At 35.5% G+C, this 25,699-nt stretch overlaps 2 protein-coding genes and 1 long non-coding RNA gene across 4 annotated transcripts in view; 1 reads left to right on the top strand and 2 right to left on the bottom strand.

Moving 5' to 3' along the window:
• PSMD1 (proteasome 26S subunit, non-ATPase 1) overlaps window positions 1-25,699 on the top strand; it is a 93,443-nt gene that overhangs the window by 29,535 nt on the left and 38,209 nt on the right. The window lies entirely within an intron of this gene.
• On the bottom strand, window positions 3,587-17,893 carry HTR2B (5-hydroxytryptamine receptor 2B). The gene is made up of 3 exons (XM_049614710.1): window positions 17,469-17,893; window positions 8,710-8,910; window positions 3,587-4,683 (listed from the first exon to the last, which is right to left on the bottom strand). The coding sequence occupies exons 1-3, from the start codon at window positions 17,884-17,886 to the stop codon at window positions 3,791-3,793; spliced, it is 1,512 nt and encodes a 503-aa protein (XP_049470667.1). The 5' UTR covers window positions 17,887-17,893; the 3' UTR covers window positions 3,587-3,790.
• LOC125911097 (uncharacterized) lies at window positions 17,995-23,269 on the bottom strand. 2 transcript variants are annotated; one of them, XR_007454251.1, is made up of 3 exons: window positions 22,798-23,269; window positions 19,036-19,183; window positions 17,995-18,083 (listed from the first exon to the last, which is right to left on the bottom strand). It is a non-coding gene; the product is annotated as an uncharacterized LOC125911097 (long non-coding RNA). The 2 variants fall into 2 exon arrangements; XR_007454252.1 differs by having other exon boundaries at window positions 19,036-19,143.

Genomic DNA, 25,699 nt, shown 5'->3' with positions numbered 1-25,699 from the left:
GTTTCAGCAGCAGATGTCTCCCATGAGCTGCTTTTAGGCTTTGCTAAGATCTCAGTTACTTACGATAGATCCAGCTAATGAGTGGTTCTATGTGCTTGTTATTTCTTAGGGATCATTCTCAGTTTTATTTTCATGATAGGATTCTTTATAAGTAGAAGAAACTGGAAAAGTCTTTAGAGATGATTTTGTCTAAAAGTTACTTTATAGATGAAGAAAATTAAATGTAATCAACTTGTCTAAGAAATTGCAGTTGAAACCAAATTCTCTAAATTTTAGATAAGTGTCATTTCCCTGGAGGGAGAATCTTTAAAGATGAAAGAAACTTAGAAATATTTTTTTTAGAAGAGAAGAAAATTCAATTCTAAAATAGTTAATAAAATTTCCCGTTGTCATAGAGCTAAATGGTAGAACTGAAATTCAAAACAGGTCTTGTTAGAGACCAGTGCTTTCTACATCATGCCTTTCTATCAGAGTACTATTTTCCTGAGCAACTCTCACGGAACATTTTTTTTCTCAAATTTCCTCGTTACCTTTAATATTTGGAAAGTTTCTGTCCCTTCTCTTAAGAATAGTTAATGTTTTCTGGTGCATCATCATTTATTTTCTTAGAAATTGCTCCATTTTATCATTTCTTCCCTTTTAGATTTACTTTTAAAATAACCGCAGACATTTCACCTTCTTGAACCATATTTTAAGAATTTGTTTCTTCTTACTTTTTTAATCTTCTTTTTCAAATGTACTTACTGGACATGAATACTGAAAATATGTGGGTAAACATGTATTTGTACTTCAACCACTAAGGTGAAATTGTCTTCGTGGGAAACTAAAAGTTCTTATGTATGTTATCTCTTTTACCCTCAAGTAGTCCAGACAGTTATAATATTTTCACTGTTTCTTTCTCCTGATATTTGTGGGTTATTTGTTTATAATGTATATAAATATTGAGAGTTGAGTTGAAAACATTCTTGCCAAGTTGAAATGAACCTAGTACATTTTTGTTTAGTAAATAGGTGATTATTAGGCCCTTTGTTATCTATCGAGTAAGCAGATTTTATTATAACTCTTTTTATGGTACAATGACTGAAACTCAGTTGGAACTGAGCATAATCTGAATTATTTTAACTTGACATTGGAAAGCAAAGTGAAGAAATGTTAAAAGAAGCATTGGTCTTTATATACTTGTTAAAATTAAGTTGCTATAATGATCTGATACAGATTCTTCTTAAAACTAGACAATCCTAGAGACCCCTGGACATCTTTGCTATAACTTTACGTTATAACAATAACTGCATATTTTCCAATGTATACATTAATTTGCTTTCAGATACGGATGGATCTTATAAGATATGAGGGAGATCTTGGTGCAGATATTTCTTTAGACCATAAGATATGTTTCCTTGAATATAAAAATGTTGCACCGTTATAGATCCTTAGAATTTGAAGGAACCCCAGCAATCAGCTAGTTACTACCAAGTGCATGAATCATCTTTACAATATCTCCATTCACATTTTTTTATCACTTTGATACGTATTGTCTGTATTCTGTTCTGTTTCTGCCTCATTGTCTTTGTGTTTAGGTTCTTGATGCTATAACTTCCTTATTTTATTTCTGTCTTTTAAAACCTTTTCTATACCTTCCCCCCCTCCAGTAATGAATAAATATGAAATTTAATGGAAGTTTTCTTCCAAAATTATTTTTAGAGACAGTCTACTCTTTTTCATAGTCTTTTTATTGCCATAAATGTGGTTAACATCTGAAATTTGCTTTAAAATTACAGATTTTTTAAAAGTATTTTGAAATGGAAGTGTCAGTTTTATATCAAAATGGTAAAAGTTTGTGCTATGTTTTACTTTTTCAGAAATAGTTTATATTGGAGTTGTATTTCATTTTCTACAATCTTCTGGAAGTACTAGAATGATTAACTAGAGAAAGATCTCTCAGCTAACTATAAAGCAAAGATTTTTTTCCCCAGGAATTGAAGCTAACTAGTCATATAGTTAATTTTGTAAGTGTGTGATTGTTTAAGTACATACATGAATTTGGAGGCAGTATGGAGCATGTGAGAAGGTAGCCCATCTACTCTAGTTCGTCTAGGGGTAGAGCTTTGGCAGTGTGAGTGCCATCTCTAATATTTAGATTTCCTGAAACAATTATATATGCCTTTACATAGATAAGATTCAGTTTGTGATACTTTTAAAGTGACACCAGAAAACTTAATCTTATGTGACTTTGCAAGAATATAAATCTTAATGTATGTCAAACCCATCATATTAGAGACTAGAACCAAAATAGATAACAATATATATATATATATATATTTTTTTAGGAACGTAGATTATTTTGCCTATCTGAAATGGGCCACCCTTAATGCTGCTGAAGAATCTTAGACTGGTAGGGAAAAATGCCTAAAGCTTTGAGATTTAGGGATTAAATTTGAAATCTTTTCTTTCTGGCAGATGACATAGAGCCCATAAGATCTATGTTCTAACTGTGTCCTAGGAAAGGATCCTACCATGTGGAGAATATGTATGTGGTTCACTTATGCTGAGCTCCACAGCCAACGCATTTCTTGAAGTAATTTTCTTAAACTTAATCACCTGGAAAGGGACAGCGATACAGTAGTAATAAATAGGTTGAGACATAAGAATGGGTCAACACGAAAAGGAAAAGCTAAGATATGGACTGGCTTCACTGCAGACCCCCTCAGCCTAAATTTCTTTACCATTTATGGGAATAGTGTAACAATAAAATATCAAATGTAAATAGAATTGGCTAGCATGTACAGACTGCGCACATGTACTAATTCTCTTAAGAACCGTATGAAATGTAGATGAGAAAACTGAGAAATTTAAGTACCTCTCATAAATTCAGTCAGTTAGCTAGTAAGTGACATGGTTTGGATTTATTCCCAGATCTTGCAGTGCAAAATGAAATGAGGAAAGGGTGAATAAAAAATGTTGTGCCAGAAGTTCAGCAGACTTTTTGGGTGAGCTTGGGCAACCATGATCGCAGTTTTATGTGGCCATTAAAGGTTAGATTCCTGGATTGAGATCCCACAGCTCCAGTTTGTACATGTTCTTTAAGGAACAAACTGAGCTTCAGGTACCCAGGACTGACTTCATTTGCTTCCTCCTCCTTCTCTAAGTTAGCCCCACCTCTGCTGAGTAGATTCCTGGTATCAGTCATTTAACAAAGAGCTCCAGTTCTAAGATACTGTTATTTTGTGTGATATCCAACCACTATCGTCCCTATCCCTTCCATCAAGACAAGTTTCCTGATCAAAGCAAAATCATGACTACATCTAAGTAAGTCAGACTGTAAATGACAGTCTTAGCTTACCACCACATGTGATCATTTTATGCATTCAGTTTTAGTCTTCTCTTCCTATCACTGTTGTTCTGTTATGCCTTATATTTTTAAGGCTTTGAGGGGGTTAATGTGTTTCGTCATTTAATAAAATGACACTCTTAGCACAGCTTTGCATACAATTAGGAACTAAACGAATTCTTACAGTGACATTATTTATTTTTAAGCTTAAAATTATTTATTTTATTTTATTTCATTTGAATGCCATTAACATTTAGCCAGAGTGCTAGGTCATTTTCATTTGCAGCTGTACAAAATGATTTTTTTTCATGGAGTAGTTTTGTCCAAATAAAGAAAATTACATAATCTCGATAAAGAGATGATTTGATACATGGCATAAAGTTCCTCTTTATACGATTCTTGGCACATTTATATCTGCTTCATCACCATACTCGTTATATTAGATGAAAACTGACATTCCTTCTATACGTAACTGACTTGCTCTTCGGTTTTGTCACCTTCATTTTCTGTGAGGAGAAGTGTATCTAGTAGAATGATTGATGAAGACTGAATAGTTGAACTGCAGAGCCTCATTGGGCTTTGGTACATGGCAGGATTAATCCCTTTTCGCATTCCATGTTTCATGAAAAACTTAGAGTTCTCTGCCATCGGGTTTCGAAAGTAGATACTGCTGGAGCATTTTCTGACAGTTTTTACTGATTTTGTGGCCTGGTAATTGCAGGTGATGTATCGGCCAAATGCATTCCGAAATGTCTTGTTGAAGAGGGTGTAGACCAAAGGATTCACCCCTGAGGAAACATAGCCTATCCACACAAATATCTCCAGGAGCATTTGGAGAGTAGTCTCGTTGCAGGAATCACATAAAACGAAAGTTATATTTGTAATAAAAAAGGGGCACCACATAAGCAAAAAGAGAAAAAAAACAATCCCTAGAACTTTGGAGGCTCTCTGTTCATTGGAAATGGTCTGCACTGACTTTTTTCCAACTGTGGACATTCTTCGCATAAGCAGATCATTCTTTGAGTTGGGCAGAGTTTTGTCCTTGTGAGTACCATCCAGCATTGCCACCTTTTCAGGTGATGAGCAAGGTGTTTCATCCCTTTGGAAAACTGTAGACACAGTCAGCCATGTTAGGCGTTGAGGTGGCTTGTTTTTGACCAAGTAAGCTTTCTTCTGTAAAGCGTGGATAGTGAGAAAGTAGGTGACAATCATGATTGCCAGAGGTGTAAAGAAGGAAGCCAGTGAGCCAAAGAGCATGAAGTTGCCAAAACGGTCCTTTGTTAGCACACAGGTGATGTTGCTTGGGTTATTCACATCAGTTTCTATGCCTTTAATAGGGACTGGAATGGCAATGCCTAAGGAAGAAGAAACGAGATAAATCTAGTTAATTTTAGGACTTTCAACTCTTAGGTTATGTCCTTTTAGACTTTATCTTAGTGACTTAATGTGGTTAGTGGTTAGTGTATTGTAATTCCTGATACACACAATGCAGAATTTGTCAAAGCACTTAATCCTTGGAAGATTTAACCAAGAGAACCTAAGTAAGCAAACCTGCTGTTTTTAAACAGACATTGATTACTGATTTCGAGTTTATATTTAAAACTTCCCTGGGGTGCCTGGGTGGCTCAGTCGGTTAACCATCTGATTCTTGGTTTTGGCTCAGGTCATGATCTCACAGTTTGTGGGATCGAGCCCTACGTTGGGCTCAGTGCTGGCAATGCAGAGGTTGAGTTTTTCTTTCTCACCCTCTCTCTGCCCCTTCCCCACTCTCACATGTGTGCGTACACTGTCTCTCTCTCTTTCAAAATAAATAAACTAAAAAGAAAAAAAAGCTTCCTAAATCTGCAGTATGTCCACGAAATGGCAAAGAATGTGTCCATTTATATCTGTTTATTGATCTATCCCAGGTTAAGGAAAATGAATTCAGAAGAGAATTTGCTTTTATCTTTATATTCGATGTAGTTGACTTAAAGAGACTTCACAGTACGTTCATAGAATATCTTGATTCTGGATAGATACCTATTATCTTTGAGCTACACAGTGTCATCGAACAGACATTTTCATTTTTTGAAATTCATGAATGTCTTCATCTTTTCCTTTGATTTAGGGAAAACTAAAGGTTTCATTGTTTTTTTAAAAACGCTACTTAAAAATTTGAGAGGATGTGGATCATAAAATTTATTTTCAAGTTGAGAGTTCCTCTCATAGATATGAAAGAAATGTATCTTATGCTAATCTTCTAATACTTTAAGTGCCATGAAGTAGGTAATTAAATATGATCTTGCCTAGTGAAGTAGCTTATTAGGAAGACAAGTACACAGGTGTTATCCTCATCCTTTCCCTTTGAAACAGCAGATCCTTAAAAGAAGTCTGAGTTAACTGATCTTTGGAAACCTGTAGAACACTTTTGTTTTATGAATCTGAAAGTACTTCGTCATGTACACAGCCTTTTTATGGTTACTGAAGAACCTTTGCCGTAAATATTTTCCTCAAATCTATGGCTGCTTTTACTGTACTGCAGAGCTCAGTAGTGGTGACAGAAACCATATAGAGCCTGCAAGCCCAAAATGTTTACTATCTTACCCTTTGTAGGAAAAGTCGGCTAACCCCTGCTGTATGTACCCTGTTATTTCTAGGTAATCATTCCACTGTTCTTTCCCCCCTAAACCCTTCCCTTTTGAAGTCTATTTAATCTACTTACACCACTCTGTTCCCCATCCGGGTCATCTACCCAGCCCTCAGAACATTTGTCCGTCTTCCTCAGTGGATTCAGTGCTTTGCTATTGCCTGTCTGCTGGTCCGTTGCCGTTACCTTCCATGATTTCACCTCACTGATGACCCTTCTAACACTGTCATTTTATGTCTCTTGAACTCAACTCTGATTCTTAAAATTATTTTTAAAATTCTAATTCCAATGTAGTTAAACATACATTGTTATATTACTTTCAGGTGTATCAGCTCTTAGTAGTAATAGTAGTAGTATTTTGGACTCCTGAAGCCATCCATAAGCCCTCTTAAAACTGTCCCATATCTAAAGCTATGAACTTTGTTTGCTATTTCCCTTTCTTGTCCTGCTACTCTTCATTACTGTGGAACTTCTCTTTCCTATTATCTTGACCTCTAGTCCATTCTTCCTTCTGTTTTCACACTCCATTAATCCTCTATCAAGGCTCACAATACCTGCCTCAACCAACTTGGTGGTCAGTAAGTTACATTTTCACTGGTACTTGTTTTTTTTTTTTTTTTAATGTTTATTTATTTTAGAGGGAGAGAGAGAGAGTGGGGGAGGAGCAGAGAGAAAGGGAGACAGGATCAGAAGGGGACTCTGCACTGACAGCAGCAGAGTCATCAGGTGTGGGACTCAAACTCACGAACCAAACTGTGAGACTGTGACCTGAGCCGAAGTCAGACACTCAACCAACTGAGCCACCCAGACACCCCTTCACTGGTACTTATACCCTTTTCCCCTTATTCTTTCATACCTTAGCTTATATGCCAGGTCTTACCTAGGATAACTGAACTCTTTTCAAAGCACTTTGCAGAATTTAAACCTAAACTAACCTTTACTATCCTCTGCTTTTTCTTTTACAAGGTTACTTAATTGTATGGTTCTACAAAACAGTGTGATGAAATGAACAGAGCATTGATCTTGGCCTTGGTGCTGAAAAGCTGAAAGCAGTCTTTAAGCCAACTATTTAAAACTTCTAGGTTTCTTTTCTCATCTGTAAAAGGAAAAAGTGGACTTATAAGATCCCTTCTGAAGCTATAAATCTGGAGTCTTCTTTTTATTCTTTCCCCTCTGCATACTTAACACTTTGTATTAGTCTAATTTATTATCTACCTTCCTTGAATATAAAGGCTCTTTTTTATTTATCTTTCTTTGTATTCTTGGTACCTAGCATGTCATAGGTACTCAAAGATTTGATCTGTTTATGGAGTCATATGATCCAGCCTTGAGGTATCACTTCTAACAATAGGCTATTTATTGGCTTGATCATATTTCATGGTTTCAAATGTTTTAACTCTTCTTAAAGATCATTTCTCCTGTTTTCTCCCTGCCTTTGTCCCATTTCCCCACCCTACCCCAACACACATACCTCACACTGTCTTCCCTTTACTCTCCCTCATTCCAGTGAGCTTACCAGAAAGATGTGGGTCTTTTGCCATGAGCTACTATAGTTGTCCTTCTTTGCACTTTAAATTTTGGTAACTGTTACCCATTATCTCCCATGCCCTTTCTCTAACTTCTTTTTGGGGGGCCTCTTCTGTTCTGTCAATCAGCATCTGTTCCTAAAACTATCCTCTCACCACTTGCATATCTGTCCATTCTGAATAGACTTTTCCTTGACCCTAACTTTCTTCCCAAGCCAGAATAGTAACACTCCTTACTTTTACCTCCAAACTATTCAGAAGAGGTTTGGCCCTGGTATCATCATTTCAGGAATATAAAGGTCATTTTCATTGTCTTGCTTTCTTGCCTTTTTTTTTTTTTTAACCAAGTGTCCTTATTATGATTAGAGAGAGAGACCATCTTTTTCTTGTTTTCCTTTTAGCATTCCAGATCTCTCTTGATTTTATTCCTCTTTAAATTCTTTTTTTGCTGGGAAGAAATGAATCCACTTGTCAGACTATTAATGTAATGATCATAGTAACTGTTGTGAATCTGTTTGTTTTTCTGATGTTAACTTATAAACGGTTTGAGTTTTTTATGCTATACTTGATGCTAAGATAGTTTATTTTAGTAGCTATCTTTGAGCATTAAAGATGAGCACAACGGCATCAAACAGTTTAGAAGAAATATCTCCTTCTGTAAATCATTTGTGAATATCACTTGCATCTCTCTTAAAATCTCTGATTAAACACATATCCAAAACACACAGACATTTACTGACTTTAGTCTATACACATACTGGCTTCCAAGATGAATTTATGATCTTTAATATCCGCATATAAAACATTTGGATTTTTTTTCTCTTTTCCTGTTTATCTTCTTAAATGTGATGATACATTTTTTTCTTGTCACTTGCGATTTTGCGTGCTGCCTAGACCTTAATGATGTGTTTGACAAAAGTGAAAACTGTTTTCAGACTTAGTCTTCCTGCATGTCAAAATTAAAGCAGGAGGATATCTCAGTAAACATTGTGAAGACGGTTCCTTCAGAGCACAGGAACTTTTCTCCGTTTTCACATGTATTGCTGATAGTGTGGGTTAGTAGCTGTATGATGACATGGCATAAGGAGCTTGTGTTGGTATATCAGTAGTCTGCCTTGACCTCTTTTGTTGGGTTTCACAGCCTACCAGGTCTGGTATATTTCCTAGCCAAATGGAACCAAGGACTGTTTATTTACACCACCCCACACACCCTGATATTCCCCACATACCTATTGAAATTAACCATACCACTGTAATCTTGATGAATGCTGTAGCTCGTGAGTTATATTGATTGGCCTGGATTGGCTTTTTGATGGCTATATAACGATCCACTGAAATGGCACAGAGATGCATGATGGATGCAGTAGAAAAAAGAACATCAAGAAATAACCAGGCAGGGCAGAGAACAAGTGGGAGGGGCCACACAGCCTCTGAAAAACAAAACAAAAACATATTCTCCTGCAAAATGGCAATCTTCAATCTGTAGTTTCTTTTTAAAGTGATAATAGATTTTTAAACTTTTTATGTTATTCATCTGAAATTTTATGGTTTATCCTCCACAAGGTGTTTAAGACAATGGAGTCAATAATATTAAGTATATTTCTGCAAATGACCCCTTTTAAATACATTTTCTATTTCATATAATAATTACAACACTCTTTCAAAATCTGCAGTTTAATATTTTTAACATACCATTGCTCTTTTGTCTATTCCTTTTGTGATCTTTTAAAAATTTCCAGTGTTGGGGCGCCTGCGTGGCTCATTCAGTTGAGCATTCCACTTTTGATTTCAGCTTAGGTCATGATCTCAGGGTTGTGGGATCAAGCCCCGTGTTGCGCTCTAAAATGAGCGTGAAGACCACTTAAGATTCTGTCTCAGGCGCCTGGGTGGCTCAGTTGGTTAAGCGTTTGACTTCGACTCAAGTCATCATCTCATGGTTCATGACTTTGAGCCCTGTGTCAGGCTCTGTGCTGACCGCTTAGAGCCTGGAGACTGCTTTGGATGCTGTGTCTCCATCTCTCTCCACCCCTCCCCACTTGTGTGTGTACACGCACATTCTCTCTCAAAAGTAATAAACATAAAAAAATTTTTTTTAAATTCTGTCTCTCCCTCTCTCTAATAAAAAATTTTTAAAAAAAATTTTTTAAGTGAATGGGAGTCTCAGTGAGGCCTGGGATTTGGGCTCAGTTCTAGCAATAACTAGCAGTATGATCTTTGTTTATACCAAACTCTCATTTGGTGAAATAATTAAGTGGCATGATTTGAGGTTTTTTTTTTGAAAGAAGTACTTCTTTAATAAAGTTTGCAAAAGGAATGGCTTCAGATAATTTTGAAGAAAAGTAGATTGTTATCCTTCCGTATTCCTTCATTCACTCCAGGCACTGGAGACTATGGTTTAAAAAGTCTCAAGTATTAGACATAGTACTTAATTTATGTAACAAACTCTTATAAAAAAGCATTTACTCAATATTTCATATAGTCTTGAGCACTTAAGAAATACTTTGAAAATTTTCAGGGTTTGGATATGATAACTATATTCTACATAGCTTTCCAATAAATTCACTTAGACAAGTATCCATACATATGTGGGTTTGACACATAATATATTATACACACACCCAGTATATATATCTTTACAGTTCTAAAACACCTAAAATTTATTTTAGGGTTTGCCCTAGAATATTTCAGTTAGAATCCACTTTACTAAAACACACACACTCACAGATTTTAGAACTTGCTATAAAAAGCAAATTACTTCTGTTTGAAACAAATGTCATATATATGAGAATATCTAAATCTTTTTACAGTTTAACTGTTGTATGTGCACAGACAATATAAATTACTTTTGTTGGTTTTTCCACAATGATCTGACTTTGACAGGTATAAAATGATTAGGATAATTGAAGGAGGACCAAGATAACCATTTTAGGATTTCAGAGCACCAAGAAGAAACTTGTCAGTTGTGATCTGTTTAAATTCAGGAATCCTGAGGGTGGAGAGAGGTTAGTATCCCAGAACAACAACAAAAAAGACTATAGTGTAGGAAAAGAGTGTTGAAATAGACTTAAATATTTTTCAAAAGTATGCGAATTAATGTTTGAGAAGGCTCTGAGAAAGATTGTGTCTTGGGTCTTAAAAGATGCACCTACATTTGTTTGCTGATATAGGTTAGGTGCTCAGAATGCCTCATATGAAAAAATTTATGGAAGACCTCTCAAAATTAATCAAGTATGGTAGAGAAATCTGTCTTTAAAAGAATCTAATAGTATTTTTAAAGAATCTATAGTATTTAGATTTTCTGTTAAGTAGAAAAGGACTTTGGACAGTGAAAGACAGCAATGGACCTGAGCTTGAGTAAACTAAGAGTCTAAGTGAGTGAAAATAATGACATATGATTAAGAGAGTTTTGCAGTGGAAATGACTTGAAATGAGGCTACATTCTGTAGTAAAGTTCTACATTTAGGACTGAGTAGTAGAAAAATACTCAAGTCTAGAGCTACAACAAGAGATACTGATTATAGTTTTAAATGTGCCTATATAGCTTTTCTAATTATGGGTTCGTTGTCTTTAAATTAAGATCTGGAAAATTCTAGTCATAAATCTAGTAGCTGTGATAGGAAGCCACAATAGAACTCTCATGTAAAAAGGACAGATCTTTGGAAAATAGACCATTTGACCTACATACTCCTAGTTGTGAGCTAAAGCTCTTTAGTGCTCATTTAATTAAGCCTGTGAAGCCTTGTTAAGCTCACTTTCCAATAGAATGAATTTATTTTATAAACTCCAATTTTGGAACACAAAGTGGGTATTAAAATTAATGCAGATCACTAGAATTTTATTATTTCAGTCAGTACTTATTGCTAACAGTAGTACTGAGGCGTAATAGAAAAAGTATTGCTAAGTACTGAGGCGTGATAGAAAAAGAGACTGTAATAGGTTTAGGATTAAGAGAGATGGATCTCTATGATTAACCTCTATAATTGCAAGTTTCATGAAATACTAGTCAGTAGACTTTTGATGAAATGAATATAAAAGTAACATGACTGCATTTAATTAACAAATCTTTTATATGTTTGTCTAATTGCTTAAGTAGGTTCAGGTAATGCAAGAATTTATACAAATTAAAAGCAGTTCTAGACATTCTCAAGTTATTCTCAAATTGTCTTTTCAGGTAGCATTAATTTGATAGGCTCAAGGTCAGAAAAGTTTCTTACTAGAGTAACTAGGGGCACCTGGGTGGCTCAGTCGGTTAAGTGTCGGACTTAAGTTCAGGGCATGATCTCGCAGTCCGGGAGTTTGAGCCCCGCATTGGGCTCTGTGCTGACAGCTCAGAGCCTGGAGCCTGCTTTGGATTCTGTGTCTGTCTGCCTGTCTGTCTCTCTCTCTCTCTCTCTCTCTCTCTCTCTCCCCCCCTCCCTCTCCCTCTCCCTCCCCCCCCCCCCCTCCCTCCCCCCCCTCCCCCCGCTCACACTGTCTCTCAAAAATGAATGAATGTTTAAAAAAAATTTTTTTAATAAATAAAAAAATTAAAAAATATTGGGTTCTGGCTGTCCCTAGAGAAAATTCTGTGGCTGTCTTTTTTTTTTTTAAGCTTTTATTTGTATTTATTTTGAGAGTGAGAATCCCAAGTGGGCTCTGCACTGTGAGTGCAGAGCCTGTCACAGGGCTCGATCTCACAAACCTCAAAATCATGACCTGAGCCGAAATCAAGAGTCAGATGCTTAACTGACTGAGCCACCTAGGTACCCCAATGGCTGTCTCGTTAGATAGTTATTTAAGATGTAAATGTTGGCTGTTTGCCAAATATGACTGTTTAGGTTGGTATGATTTCTCATTTCATTTGAGAAAGCAATGTAGAAGAGGTTAAGAGTATGAATTCTGGAGTCATTCTCCCAGATTCAAATTATGTCTCTTCCATTTATTTATTCCTATGTCCTCTCTTGTAAAGTAGGGATATGGTGATGATGCCCATTTTATAGGTTTGCTTTGAAGATTAAATGCTGTACTACATGTAAAGTGTTTAGAAAATGTCTGGCATAGAGAAAGCACTCAATAAATGTTAGTTCTTATTACTATTATTATCTGACAAAAACTAGCCAAGTAGCCTAGCCATTAAAACACTGCTACTTAGAAATGTAAGTCATATCATTGCTATAAAATCAGTATGTTTGTCTTCCTGACTGCTGTAGCAAGAGTGCATGTATCCAGGGGCACCTGGTGATGCAGTAGGTTGAGCAGCCAAAACTCTTGATTTTGGCTCAGGTCATGATCCCAGGTTTGTGGGATTGAGCCCCCTGCATCAGGCTCCATGCTGAGCATGGAGTCTGCTTGGGATTCATTCATTCATTCTCTCTCTGTCTCTCTCGCTTTCTCTCTCTCACTCTCCCTCTGCCCTTCTCCCTTGTTTCCACGTGCTCTCTCTCAAAGAAAAAAATTTTGTTTCCAAAGGGGGGGAAAAATGAGTGCATGTATCCAATTGAATTTAAATCTGTACTCTTTAAAAAGCATGGGAACATGTTTAACTGTTTAAATTTGTCATGAAAGTATGCCTTTTTAACTCTGTCTATATGTGTGTGTCTAACTATAAATAGCAAACATAAATAACTTACGTTCATTGCCATGCTTGGCTATTTATGTGTATTTATTTGTTTGTTTATTTTGCTTTCTTTTTAACTGGTATAAAAACCTAAATTTTTTAGCCAGAAACTCCATTTCTTGATGAGATAGACTCATTTTATCTGAACCTTGCTTAATCTTTGGGCAAGTTTTTAGTTTGGAAAGCTGAATTATTAGTTTAGAAAGTAATTAAAATTAATATGTAAGTCTGGGATATAAGATATTTGCCTTTTGAGTATTTTAAAAGACTTTTTTTTAATGCTTTTTTATTTATTTTGAGAGAGAGAGAGAATGAATTGGGGAGGGGCAAAGAGGAAGAGAAAGAGAATCCTTAGCAGGTTCCACACTGTCAGCATAGAGCCAGACATGGGACTTGAACTCACAATCCATGAGATGCTGACCTGAGCCAAAATCAAGAGTCTGACGCTTAACTGAGTGAGCCATCCAGATGCCCCTAAAAGACTCTTTTTAAAGCTATCCCAAGAGGGCTGTGCCTATAGAGATTACCAAGGTACACAGTGTTAGAGCAGGACAAGGCCTAATAATCCAAAAAGGCATAGTTCTCAAAGTAGCCATTTTTTTAAATCTCAGAAATTCTTATGTTTGTATCTTTATCTTCCAGAAAAGAGAGACATAGATCAGTGCTTCAGTCTTTATTATGAAGCTTCTGTTTTGTTTTTGTTGTCATTTTCCTATTACATTAGAGCATATAAAATATTCTGGGATTAGATGTCTAATATGATAGTGTTTTAAATGTTTCAAGTGATTTAATACTTAGGAAAATTTTTTTCTTGGTTTTTACGTTTCCACTTTTCCAAAAAGAAGTGCCTTTAATTGCTTTGCTCCCTCATTTAAGAATTAGAGCAACATTTCACTGCGTAAGTGAATAACTGATGTTTTTTTCTTTTACTGCTGTACATCTGCTTCATCTCTGGTCAGACTTACACCTAAACTAAATCACATATTTAAGTATATAAACTCTTCTCATACTCCACTTGCCAATTATTTGTGCCTATAATGTGTCCCTATTTGACCATTTAACAAGATATCTGCAATGTCAGTTTTAGCATATCCGTTTTCCAGACGAGGTGATTGAACTGATGTGAGTGAGTTTCCTAAGCCAACACAGGAGAACCAGGATTCAGAGCCTGGGTTGTCTTGCTTTAAACCTCTGTAACCTCTGTCTTTCAGCCATTTTATTTTATACACCCTCTTCCAGCTGTATGACAGATACTGTTCCAGCTATAATCGTGAGGCATGAGTTAAAACTTAAGTTATAAATAAACTAGTAATGATCAATGAATGACCAAACACTGTTATTTTCTCCTTTACATTTTTAATCATTTATTTAAGGAGAGAAGGGAAAGTCCAGAGAATTTCTTAAACTGTGAGTGAACATTCTGTCTTTTTTGTATTAGCACATGATGTTCTGTTTTCCTTTGCATCCTATTCAAGTATTTCTAATGTAGGCATTTCCAAGCCTTCTGTCGTAAGCTACTAACTTGTGATTGTGCATTTTTGGAATTACATGCAGGACAGTAAAAACTAGAACTATAAAGCAAAGTTAGCGCTCCCAGAGCATTGACATAGGTATCACAATTCATTTGAGAGACCATGTTGGGCCAGTCATAATCTTGGTAAAATAGAAATTCTATAAAAAAAAAAATTCGGACAGTTTATGATCAAATAGTATATAAATCATTGGTTGAATAAAATACTCTGTACCATAAGAACCAGTTTTAAAATGTTTAACTTCTCTCCTTTTTTTAAACTTAATTTTATTAGAACATTAGTTAATGTAAAGTTTCTTATGATAATTTCATTTAATTTCCCTGAGATGACTAAAATCACTCATACCACTCAGCAGTAGTTAACTTTTTTATGTTTACAGAATTGGGGACACTGTACCGACTTCAGAAGTTTGGAAGATTATTCCTGTAATGAGAGAAAAATACACAAAATCTGTTCCTGTCTTTTAGATTTATTAGAAATTCTTATAAATGCATTAATTTAGAAAGTCTTTGTTAACATGTGAACGCCTATCAAAAAATCTTAGTATTTGAAGTCAGGTCCCAATTTATAGTATGTGCAGTTCCCAATTTATGAATGTATCCTTTTGAAGCTTTTTAGAAGGCAGAGCATGTATTTTCTCATATACTTTCCCATAGAAAAAGAACAGCGTTAAAAAAAAAAAAAGAACAGTGTTTTCAATAATGAATTTAATGCAATAATTTTTTAAATAGAAGTTAAATTCCCAGGTTAGTTTATTTTTTAAAAATCGAATCCCCCTATAGAGCTTAATTACTGTTAGTAAAAGTGTTTGGGACTATGAAAGATTTTATTTTGTAATTAAAAATTAACAACATTTGAAAGAATGAAGTGTAGTTAAAACATTATTAGGACAAAAATAGGAAGACATTCCATATATTTTATGTTAAAATATGTTGGGTTTTCTGCTAACATTTATTGGCAAGAATATGTTGGGCCCAAAAAATGTAAATATAAACTTAGTTGTCAGCTGCACATACCTACTATTTTCCTATGGAATACATGGAATTATCTCTCATCTGTTTTTGTGTTTTGTCAGGTCACTTTAATACTATGGAACTTTGCTTTTTAAGATTCCTTACTATTTAGCTGATAACTTGAATATCTACCACAGTATTTTTTTGTATGTGGTAGATTTTTGATATTTTTGGACTCGTGGACTTTAAAGTTAAAATTTAGTTCTGTGTAACTCATTCTATCTCATTTGTTCAATATAACATCAATTAAATTTTATGGTAGTATAAGATGAGCATTGTAACATTTGCTGTATGCCTATTTAAAGAGTGATTTTACTGTGAAGTTACTATTGTGTGTGCAGAGAAAAGAGCTTGAATCAAATCTCTGTACAGTCTTTACCAAATATACATAAATGGTTCTATATAATCCTCATTTTATTTCTTTTAAACTTTATTCAGGATTAAGATCCTTTAGGTTCTCCTTTCGAGTATGATTTATTAATTCTTTTCCATGGTTACATGTAGCACTAAATTTTCAGAAGGTTACAGATTTACAGAAGAGAAGGGGAAAGATAGACATTATTAATGATTAGAGAGTCAATTAAAGCAGTGGAAACTTATTACTGCGTGTCCTGCTACAGAATTTAAAGCCTGGATAAATGTTGATTTAGAATGAGAAGTTTTAGCCTATCACCATCTGATATTTGGGGGATCAAACACTTAATTTTAGATATCTCTATAATTACTTAAAAATGTAACATTTAACCTAAATATAATAGTTTAAATTGGAGTTTTTCTTCTCCTTCTAATATGTATTCTAGTTAAATAAACTTTACTTTTCTAACCTGAAGTATTTTTATACTCACTATATAAACATAATTTCAAGAAGCCCTATCTGCTGCAAATAATCATTTTTCTTATGCAGTTAATGGATGGAATATCAATTTATGCCAGGCAATGAATATGTTAAATATCCTTTTAATTCTGATTCTTAGAAGCCCTCAGAATTTATTAGAATTATTTGAATTTACCCACATTCTATTAACTAGAGAGGATATGCATAAATCAAAACTAGTTCATTATAATATTATCTTTTTATTATAACAAACTAATACTTTAATATTGAACTACATTTTATTGTAATACTCAGGTTTTGATCACTTATTGTAATAACTTATGTTTAATAATTTTTGATGTTATTTTAAATAACAATTTAAAGTCCGATTTTTCTTACATGTATCAAGGACCTGGATGGTCAGAAATCATAAAAATTAAACAGATGAATCATCTTTTAGAACACTGTGAGCCAGACCATTTCCTTTAGCAACTAAACATAGTATTTTCTTAACATGACACTGGTGTAAGAATTATGTTTAAGTCTAAAGTACACAAATGATAAATATAACAAGAATTTTAAAACAATTCCAGTTTTAAATTTGGGTTTGGTGATTCAAATTGGAATTTAGTTACTCAAAGATTTATCATTAATAAGTAAGTCAGCACGTAACTGTCACAGAAGTGTCCTAGCTATTACTTTGTCAAGGGAAAAATGTATTAATAATGGGGAAGTTAAAGTATAGGTCTGTTCTTCACTATAATTTTTAGGTGATGAATGCGGAATCTATGAATATTGCTAACTTGGATGATTTTTTAAATGAAGGCTAGGAAGGAGTAGAATTTCTAAGAAATTATTTTTTGCTCTTTAAAATTGATTATCAGCCATAGGAAATGATGGGAATAAGAGTCTGTTTACTCACTGTATCTTTAAATAGTCTAAGTTCACCTTTAAAGACTAAATGAGTATCCATTTTTCTAACAGTATATCACAGTTCTGTGGTTTGATGTCAGGAACAAAGTGAAATACTTACCGAACATTATTGTCAAGAGGGCAGTCGGCATCACAAACAATCCAACCAGCAGATCGGCCACTGCTAAGGACATTAGAAAATAATTGGTAGCGTATTGCAGCTTTTTCTCCAGTGAAACCGCCAGAATAACCAGGATGTTCCCACCAATCGTGGGTATTATCACCATGAGTATCAGAAGAGCAGCCCAGCGCGGTTTATTTCCCTGTTGCTCACCAATCTGTTTCATTTCTTCTGGTATTGATTCTGTCTGTAATCCAGACCAATTAGCAAAGATTAAGTGATCAAATGAGCTCCGCAAAATGTGCTCAGGAATTGTGCTTTGTTCTGATATTCTATAAGAGAAGGCCATTTGCTGTTTTTGTGTGATTTGATCCAATTCCGGACAGTGGTCAGCATGGTCAGTAGCTAAGCTGGTCATCTGCTTTTCAAAGGCATTGTACCCAGGCCACAGAAACACTCAAAAGCCAAAGTTGACTCCTTCCTTCAAAAAATATTTTCAGGTTCTCTAAAATGAGAGCATACACACCATCTGTCCATTTCTGTAGGTAAAGGCCCAAGTGTTTAGTCTTCAGCAGAGGCTCCACTTTCATAAGGCTTAGTGAAAGAAACGGATAGCTGTGAAAGAAAGACTGTTGATTAGTTTCTCTTGCTCTCTTTTTTTTTTTTTTTGCTGTAGTGGTAGACTCCTGTTTGAATTTGAATGCCAGTGAGTTCCGAGAGTTTCTCCCTAGATGTATAAAATATGTGAATTGCATTATATTATTTCTTTATTTTAAAAAAATAGTTAAACACTTGAGCTTAGTAGCCCTTCCCATCTGAGTAAGTCTCTTGTGCACTTGTGGCAATGCAACTTAGTTCCATAGTCATATTCCTGATATGCCTCAGGTTATGAAACAGGAGATACATTAATTTTTTCAGTAGTCGTAAAAAAAGGCTAGCTGTTTCCGATCCTTGAATGTCTTTTTACCTTCACTCTAGAATATGTACATAAGACTAGAAACATCAAAGCACTAAATAGTTCTGAATAGACCTTTTTGGTACACACTCACCTAGAAATACTTCAAGCCCATGTAAGGTCCAAATAAATCATTTACCAGCTAGGAATCCTTGTTTGTAGTTGGGTTTATCTGATCAAGTTTATCTTAATACTGATGTAAGTAACATTTTTATGAAACATTTTATAAGTCCTTTAGAGAGAAGGAAAAAAATAATTACTAGAATCCAAATAATTGTTTTTAGTAACTTCATCTTTCAAAGAAAGCCTGTTTCTGCAACAACAAATATTCTCCAAATTTATCACTTTACGCCAAATTTCAAACAGTTCTTTCTTTTGGTTCTAAGTAATCGTTTTCTCCCTTAACCTCTGCAGTTTCCTTAGGAAGGAGGGTAAGCTAAGAGGAAGATTAAACCATTTATTCATAAAATCTGTAAATCCCCTATTAAATATCTCCTTTAACATCAGTAAATTTTCATTTAGGCTTTTAAATCACTGAGTAGAAATGAAAGATAGCAGTTTTTTTTTGAAGAAAGAAAAAAAAAACTTTTAGATTATTTGTTAAATACTTACCTCGTATTGTCAGTCTCCCAAGCATGTTATCTTATCTGCTCGGTAGACCTGTTTGCTGCTGTGACTGAAGTTCTCCCGTGGACTTATTCAGAGCCTCCAGCACTGGCACTTGAAAGCAATGAAACAAATGTGTTGTATAGCTGCAAGCCTGCCAAGAAGGTTATTTCCTCTTTGATATATTCATTTTTAGAGAGTAGCAGCATTCATTATAATTCATAAAACTACCAGTTAAGTATGTTGAACCAGTTCATGACCCTATTCATGTTGTGTTTGTAAGAGCTTTCTTTGATATTTGGGGGAATGAAATAAGTCTCTGTCATTCTAGTTTAAGATAGTTTTGTTTCAGATTAATACTGAGCTGTTTTTCCCATTTGAGAAAAAAAAAGTCTAGAAATTCTGGAGCTTGCATTCTGTGAAGATTCTGCCCTGTGAGCCTTACAGTAATTTCCAGAGTTCTAGTTTCAAAACATGATTCTTATCCAGCTTTTATGTGTTTGCTGTGGAACACAATTAATTCTCTCTGGTTGCAACCTTATATAGAAGAGTGCAGAAAGGTCTACATTCTACTTGTATACATAGGTTTTAGCAGAAACTTTCATTGCTCATTTTTCAAGCAGATGTCCTCTGGATTGGGGAGTCGGTTCTTCGGCAGTTTTTTTTTTTTCCTCCACAGATATATTGGGGAAAGCATACAGAATGTAATGAAAATATACTTCTGCCTTATTTTAGAAAATTGATATAAAAATTTTAACAGCTATGCAAAGTTTTTCTAAACTGTAAGACTAGCTTATTAGCATTAGAACTTCTAGCATTCTCAAAATTTCCTTTTAAAAGATCATCATAGATCCCTCATTTTAATTTTTTTTTTGACATTTATTTATTTTTGGAAGACAGAGACAGAGCACTAGTGGAGGAGGGGCAGAGATAGGGAGACATAGAATCCGAAGCAGACTCCAGGCTCTGAGTTGTCAGCACAGAGCCCAATGTGGGGCTCGACTTATGAACCACAAGATAATGACCTGAGTTGAAGTCGGACACTTTACCAATTGAGCCACCCAGGTGCCCCATAGATCCTCATTTTTAAAGTGCTTAATTACTTCCAGGTCAGCCATAGCATTTGTGCCCTTTTTCTGTTTCAAATTTATATTCCTTAGCTTGTGTGGAAGATACTTGATTCATTTCAGTTCTACTGAGCAATTGAGATTTTGTTCAATATTTGTGTTTTTTTTTAACTCAAAATTCAGTATTTTATAAAAAATATTTGCTATGAATTTTGAGTATGAAAACATGTAAAATAATATTCAAGTGGATTTTAATGTTCCAGGATTCTCTTTAGGAATATGGAAATATTCTGAAACACTGCTTTATTCTGAATCACAGTTTAGTACCTGTCACACAATAGGAACATTATATTCAATGAAAAGACTTGTCTGAAACAAGTTTATGTTTATAGATACCTTCATGGATTTGTGTTTATAGATACCATGTTTGTTTATTATTCTCTCAATGTTTATTTATTTTTGAGAGACAGAGAGCGCACAAACAAAGGAGGGGCAGAGAGAGAGGGAGACACAGAATCTGAAGCAGGCTTCAGGCTCCAAACTGTCAGCACAAAGCCTGACAGGGGTTTTGAACTCATGAACCGTAAGATCATGACCTGAGCCAAAATCAGACGCTTAACCTACTGAACCACCCAGGTGCCCCTCTAGATAATATTTATTAAAATATTCATGGAATATATTTTTTAAATGATGACCGTTATTACTATTATACTACTTTACCAGTACTAACCCTCTCACCCACATTCGCTCACCTTTTTTTTAATCGTAAGTATAAGTAGTTAAAATTGGTGGTTGGATTATTTTTTTCTATTTTTAAATTAGTTTAATGGCTAGGGAACATAGCTAGTTCAAACTACTTGTTTGGCAACTTTGGGTTCTTAGAAGTATAGCTGATAATCAGGAAAAAAGCAAGATAATAATAAATAGATGAAAGGTAGACAAGTCTCTCAGTTGGCAATAACTATAAGCCCTCTAAAAACTCACGCATGTTAGATGGAAAGCAGCCTATAAGTCCTCAATCCAAATCCCTTTACATATATACTCACAGAAACATGTCTCTCTCTCCTCTTTAGTGAAAATACCACTTGCACATGGTGGTAAATCTAAATAGTACAAAAGAATGGTCAGTGATAGGGGCACCTGGGTGGCTCAGTCGATTAAGTGTCTCTTGATTTCATATCAGGTCATGATCTAACTAACAGTCATGAGATCGAGCCCTGCATTGGGTTCCACATGAGTGCAGAGTCTGCTTGGGATTCTCTATCTCCCTCTCTCTCTGCTTTTCCCCTGCTCGCACTCACTCTCTCTCTCAAAAATAAATAAAGAAACTTCAAGAAAAAGTTCAGTGATAAATTCACTCTTGAGACCATTTTAACAAACATTTCGATGCCTACTCCATAAGTAGATTAACAAATTAAAAGGTGGACAGGCACTTTGGTGATAGCAAAAGGGGTCTGCTGAAGAAACAGGAAATACAAAGTGTAGGCATGTAGGTCTACTCAGAATAGAGGCTTGTGGCTCACCTGTAACTCAGCCCTTCACAATTTTACGTGGTATAATACTTGCTACCAGAGTGGTTACTTCTACATATTTAAGAAAAGGTTAAGTCATCTTTATTTAGCTCTGTTTTAGATGGCAGGAATATGTGAAATGCATTTTTTAAAAGATTGCCATCCCAAATGACAATTATATAAAAGTACGATTCATACTAGTTGGATGAAATTTCAGATATCTGGAAACTTCGTTTGTGTGGAATATCTCATTTACCAAGAACTCCAGATAGATTCTTACTAAAGTAGCTAAAAGTTCAGATTCAGACTCTAATAATTGGTACATTTTTTCTAAAATAATGCATTTTGTCCCTGGTGCCTTTTTAATTAACTTTTTTATTTTTTAAGTTTATTTATTTATTTTGAAAGAGAGAGTGCATGAGCAGAGACGGGGCAGAGAGAGAGGGAGAGAAAGAATCCCAGGCAGGCTCCAAGATTTCAGTGCAGATCCCAATATGGGGCTTGATCCCACGAACCATGAAATCATGACCTGAACCGAGATCAAGAGTCAGGTGTTTAACTGATTGAGCCATCCAGGCACCTCCTTTTAATTTATGGAACAGATTCTTTGACTTAAAAGAGCAGTCTAAGACTCAGATTGTCTAAAACTGAACTTCTGCTCTTTCCCTCCGAATCTGCTCTATGTATTGGTTTCTTTATCTCTGGCAAAGATATTTGCATCCTTCCACTCTCTTTTTCTCACATTCTGCATGTTATCCGTCAAGAAATCTTGTTGGGGCACTTGGAAATCTCGGTCGTTTAAGCATCCCAACTCCTCGTTTCGGCTCAGGTCATGATCTCCCAACATGTGAGTTTGAGCCCGCATATGGCTCTGTGCTAGTGGCACAGAGCCTGCTTGCCATTCTCTCTGCCTCTGCCCGCCCCCCCCCCCCGCCCCGCCACTTCAAAATAAAAAAATAAACTTAAAATATCTTGTTGGTTCTACCTTCAGTGTGTGTGTGTGTGTATACATGTACATATATATACACACTGTATATATACACATGTATATATATATGCATGTGTATACATATATACACGTGTGTGTGTGTATATATACATATATATATATATATATATATATATATATATATATATACGTATATATATTATACACTGAATTTCCCCCCCCACATCTGCTGCCATCTTACCTTACTAAGTCACCATCATATCTTGACTGGATTTCCAGGTAGCCTCTTAACCAGTCTTCTTTCTTCTACCTTTGCCCTCTATTCTCAGTAAAGCAGCCAAAATGACCCTTTTAACACAAGTCAGATCATATAATTCCTTTGTTCAGAATTCTCCATTGGCCCTTAATTTCACTCACAGTAAAAGCCAAAGTTCTAATAAACCCCTGGCCTATAAAGTTCCTGTAAAGCTTTTATGATTTGGCCATAGTTTCAACTATTCTTCCCCTTCTTCATGACACTCAAACCATTGGCCTTTGCTGCTTCGCAAACATGCCTGGCATTGTTCCAGCATAGGGATATGCATGAGCTGTTTCCTCTACCTGATACACTCTTCCCCCACATAACCACTTGGCTTGCTTCCTCACTGCCTTCCTGTCCTTGCCTAAATATCACTTGATCATTGAAGCCTACTCTGAGTGCCATAATTAATACTGTTAAACGCTCCTCTCCTGGCTCTTCCAATACCCCTTACCGTGACTTACTTTTTTTTTTTTTTTTTTTGAAAGAGAGGGGGGTGGGGGGAGAGAGCATGCGTGAGTGGGGAGGGCCAGAGGGAGAGAGAGAATCCCAGGCAGGCTCCACATTACCGGCACAGAGTGGCACTCCAACTCATGGAACTGTGAGATCATGACCTGAGCTGAAATCAAAGAGTCAGATACTTAACCGACTGAGCCACCCAGGCACCCCTATTAATTTCTTATCTTCCTCTGAATGGGCTGTACTTTCTTACTTCTTTGCATGACTCTTAATTTTTTATTGAAAACTGGGTATTTTGAATATTATACTGTGGCAACAAAGGAAATCAGACTCTTCCCCCCTTCCAAGGGTTTATTATTGCTGCTTGTTATAGATTGGTGACTTTTCTAAAGTAGTGTTATAAAGTCTGTATTCTTTCTCATGAATGGCCACTGAAGTCTGTGTTACATTAGCTTAGTGTTCAGCTAGTGTTTTTGCTAGAGTTTCCTTCATTGCCTGGAGCCAAGAAAAGAAAAATCAAAGGAAAAGGAAAAAGACTATTTGCAAATTGGCTGTGTGCTAGGGCGCTCCTTCAACACTTAACCAGGTCATTTACCACTCTGCCTTAGCTTTCGCTTCCTGTTTGTGCACGGCCTGAGATGAAAGTTTACAGTTCTCAGGCCTTTCCTGAGTATGCATCCAGCCCTGAGTATGCGTGTGGTATTCTCAATTCCCCCAGTATACGCGGGAGCTTTTAGAAGCCCTTATTAACTCCACATATCTCCTTTCCCAGCCTCTTTCTTTCCAAGCTTTTTGGTCTGTTTATTTCCTATCCTATTAACCCCTTTTATAAGGGTTATGGCCAATACTTTCGCCTTTAAGTGTTTTCAGCAAATATCACCTGGGAAGTTGCTGCAGCCCTGGGAGTACTCTGAGTTTGGTGAAACAAAGGCAGACTGTGCACTGGTGCTTCAAGGAGCCACCAGACAGGTTGAAACATAGCCACAATTCTATGAGAATAGTCTTCCTTTCTCCCTCTCATTAGCAGCCTGTACCAGGACACAGGCCATGCTCTCCACTGAACCCACCATCTCGGGAGTAGGGGTGGTAGGCAGGCAGTTGAAAATGTCACAGCCCTCCCTTACAACAATGATTCCTTAAGCTGTCCCCTGGTTGTTGTAAGTTTTTGACTAGATTGCAGAGTTCTATACAAGTTGATTCCGACAGTTTTTGCCAGATTGTTAATGCCAGACAGAGCTGCTTATGACTATCTACTTTTGTCAAGAACAGAAGAATAAGATTTCTTAAAATATCAGTGAAACTCTATAATACAACTTGATGTCATGAAATGGCAATGTCCTTTAATCAAAAGAACTCTTATACCTGGAATTATAGTTGATGATCATAAAAGATCCAAATATTTTTATGTAAAGTTGCTCAGCTCTGCAAGTCTTCAGTAATCCCTGTAATCAGCTATTATAAACAGACTTTTATCATCGGGACACTTATTTAAATATCAGAAATGAATTAAACTTTCTGAGAATTGAGGTACATTTTCATTTTTATAAAATCAAGGAAATACCAATGAAATCTTTAATAATCTACAAGTTAATAGCATCCCACTCATACTGTAGACTTTTCTTGGTTTGGTCATTTTAAGGGCTGGTGGGAATGTACTAATAATATACTATAACTTTTTTAATATTACAGATTTCTCTAGATACAGGGATGCAATTTGATATATTTTTAAAGAAATCCCTCCTTTTTTTAAAGTTTATTTATTTTGAGAGAATGTGAGAACACGAGTGAGGGAGGGGCAGAGAGAGAGAGAGAGAGAGAGAGAGAGAGAATCCCAAGCAAGGGGCTCGAACTCACTCACATATGATGAGATCATGACCTGAGCTTATAAACTGATAAAGTGGAAATCCACACATAGCAGTAGCTTGTGATATGGAAGTTTATGGGATAAAAGTATGCTTGGGAAACAAAACTGCTTCCTTCTTTTTCGGTTATTTTCCTGATAATGCATATTTGATGTATCTTTTTTATATTGTGATGAAAATAAAATTCAAAAAATCTATCTCTCTGCTTTTTATCCTAATGATATTCACTTTTTTATTTTTATAAACCAAAAAGTAAAGGAGAACAAGAAAAGTTGCTACAATTCCCACTACTTTTAGCTCCATTGTTAAAAACAAATGCAGCTAACAAATTTATAATTGAGTAAATACACTTTTAAATTTAACATACCAAAACATAAATATGTGAAAAAAAGCTGTCGTATGTGATACATTTTATGCTAATACAGTGGTTTCCAAACTGTTGAATCCCTTGCTCTCTACCTCCCCCTCTCCAATAAAACAAAATCCACTATTTTCCTGTGACTTGATCGCTTCTAGACATTTAT

This window comes from Panthera uncia (assembly GCF_023721935.1).
Source record: "Panthera uncia isolate 11264 chromosome C1 unlocalized genomic scaffold, Puncia_PCG_1.0 HiC_scaffold_3, whole genome shotgun sequence".
Taxonomy (NCBI): domain Eukaryota; kingdom Metazoa; phylum Chordata; class Mammalia; order Carnivora; family Felidae; genus Panthera; species Panthera uncia.
Note: the sequence above shows the minus strand (reverse complement) of the source record. Positions and strands in the feature narration are given on the sequence as shown.

Excerpts from the sequence above, each read along its gene's own strand:
- HTR2B (XM_049614710.1), bottom strand. The coding sequence starts at position 17,886 with ATGACCAGCTTAGCTACTGACCATGCTGACCACTGTCCGGAATTGGAT. Across the intron at positions 8,911-17,468 it reads CCTCTTGACAATAATGTTCG|AGGCTGTGTGGCCCCTCCCA; the intron begins GTAAGTATTTCA and ends TTTGTTTTTCAG. Across the intron at positions 4,684-8,709 it reads GGTATGGTTAATTTCAATAG|GCATTGCCATTCCAGTCCCT; the intron begins GTATGTGGGGAA and ends CTTCTTCCTTAG.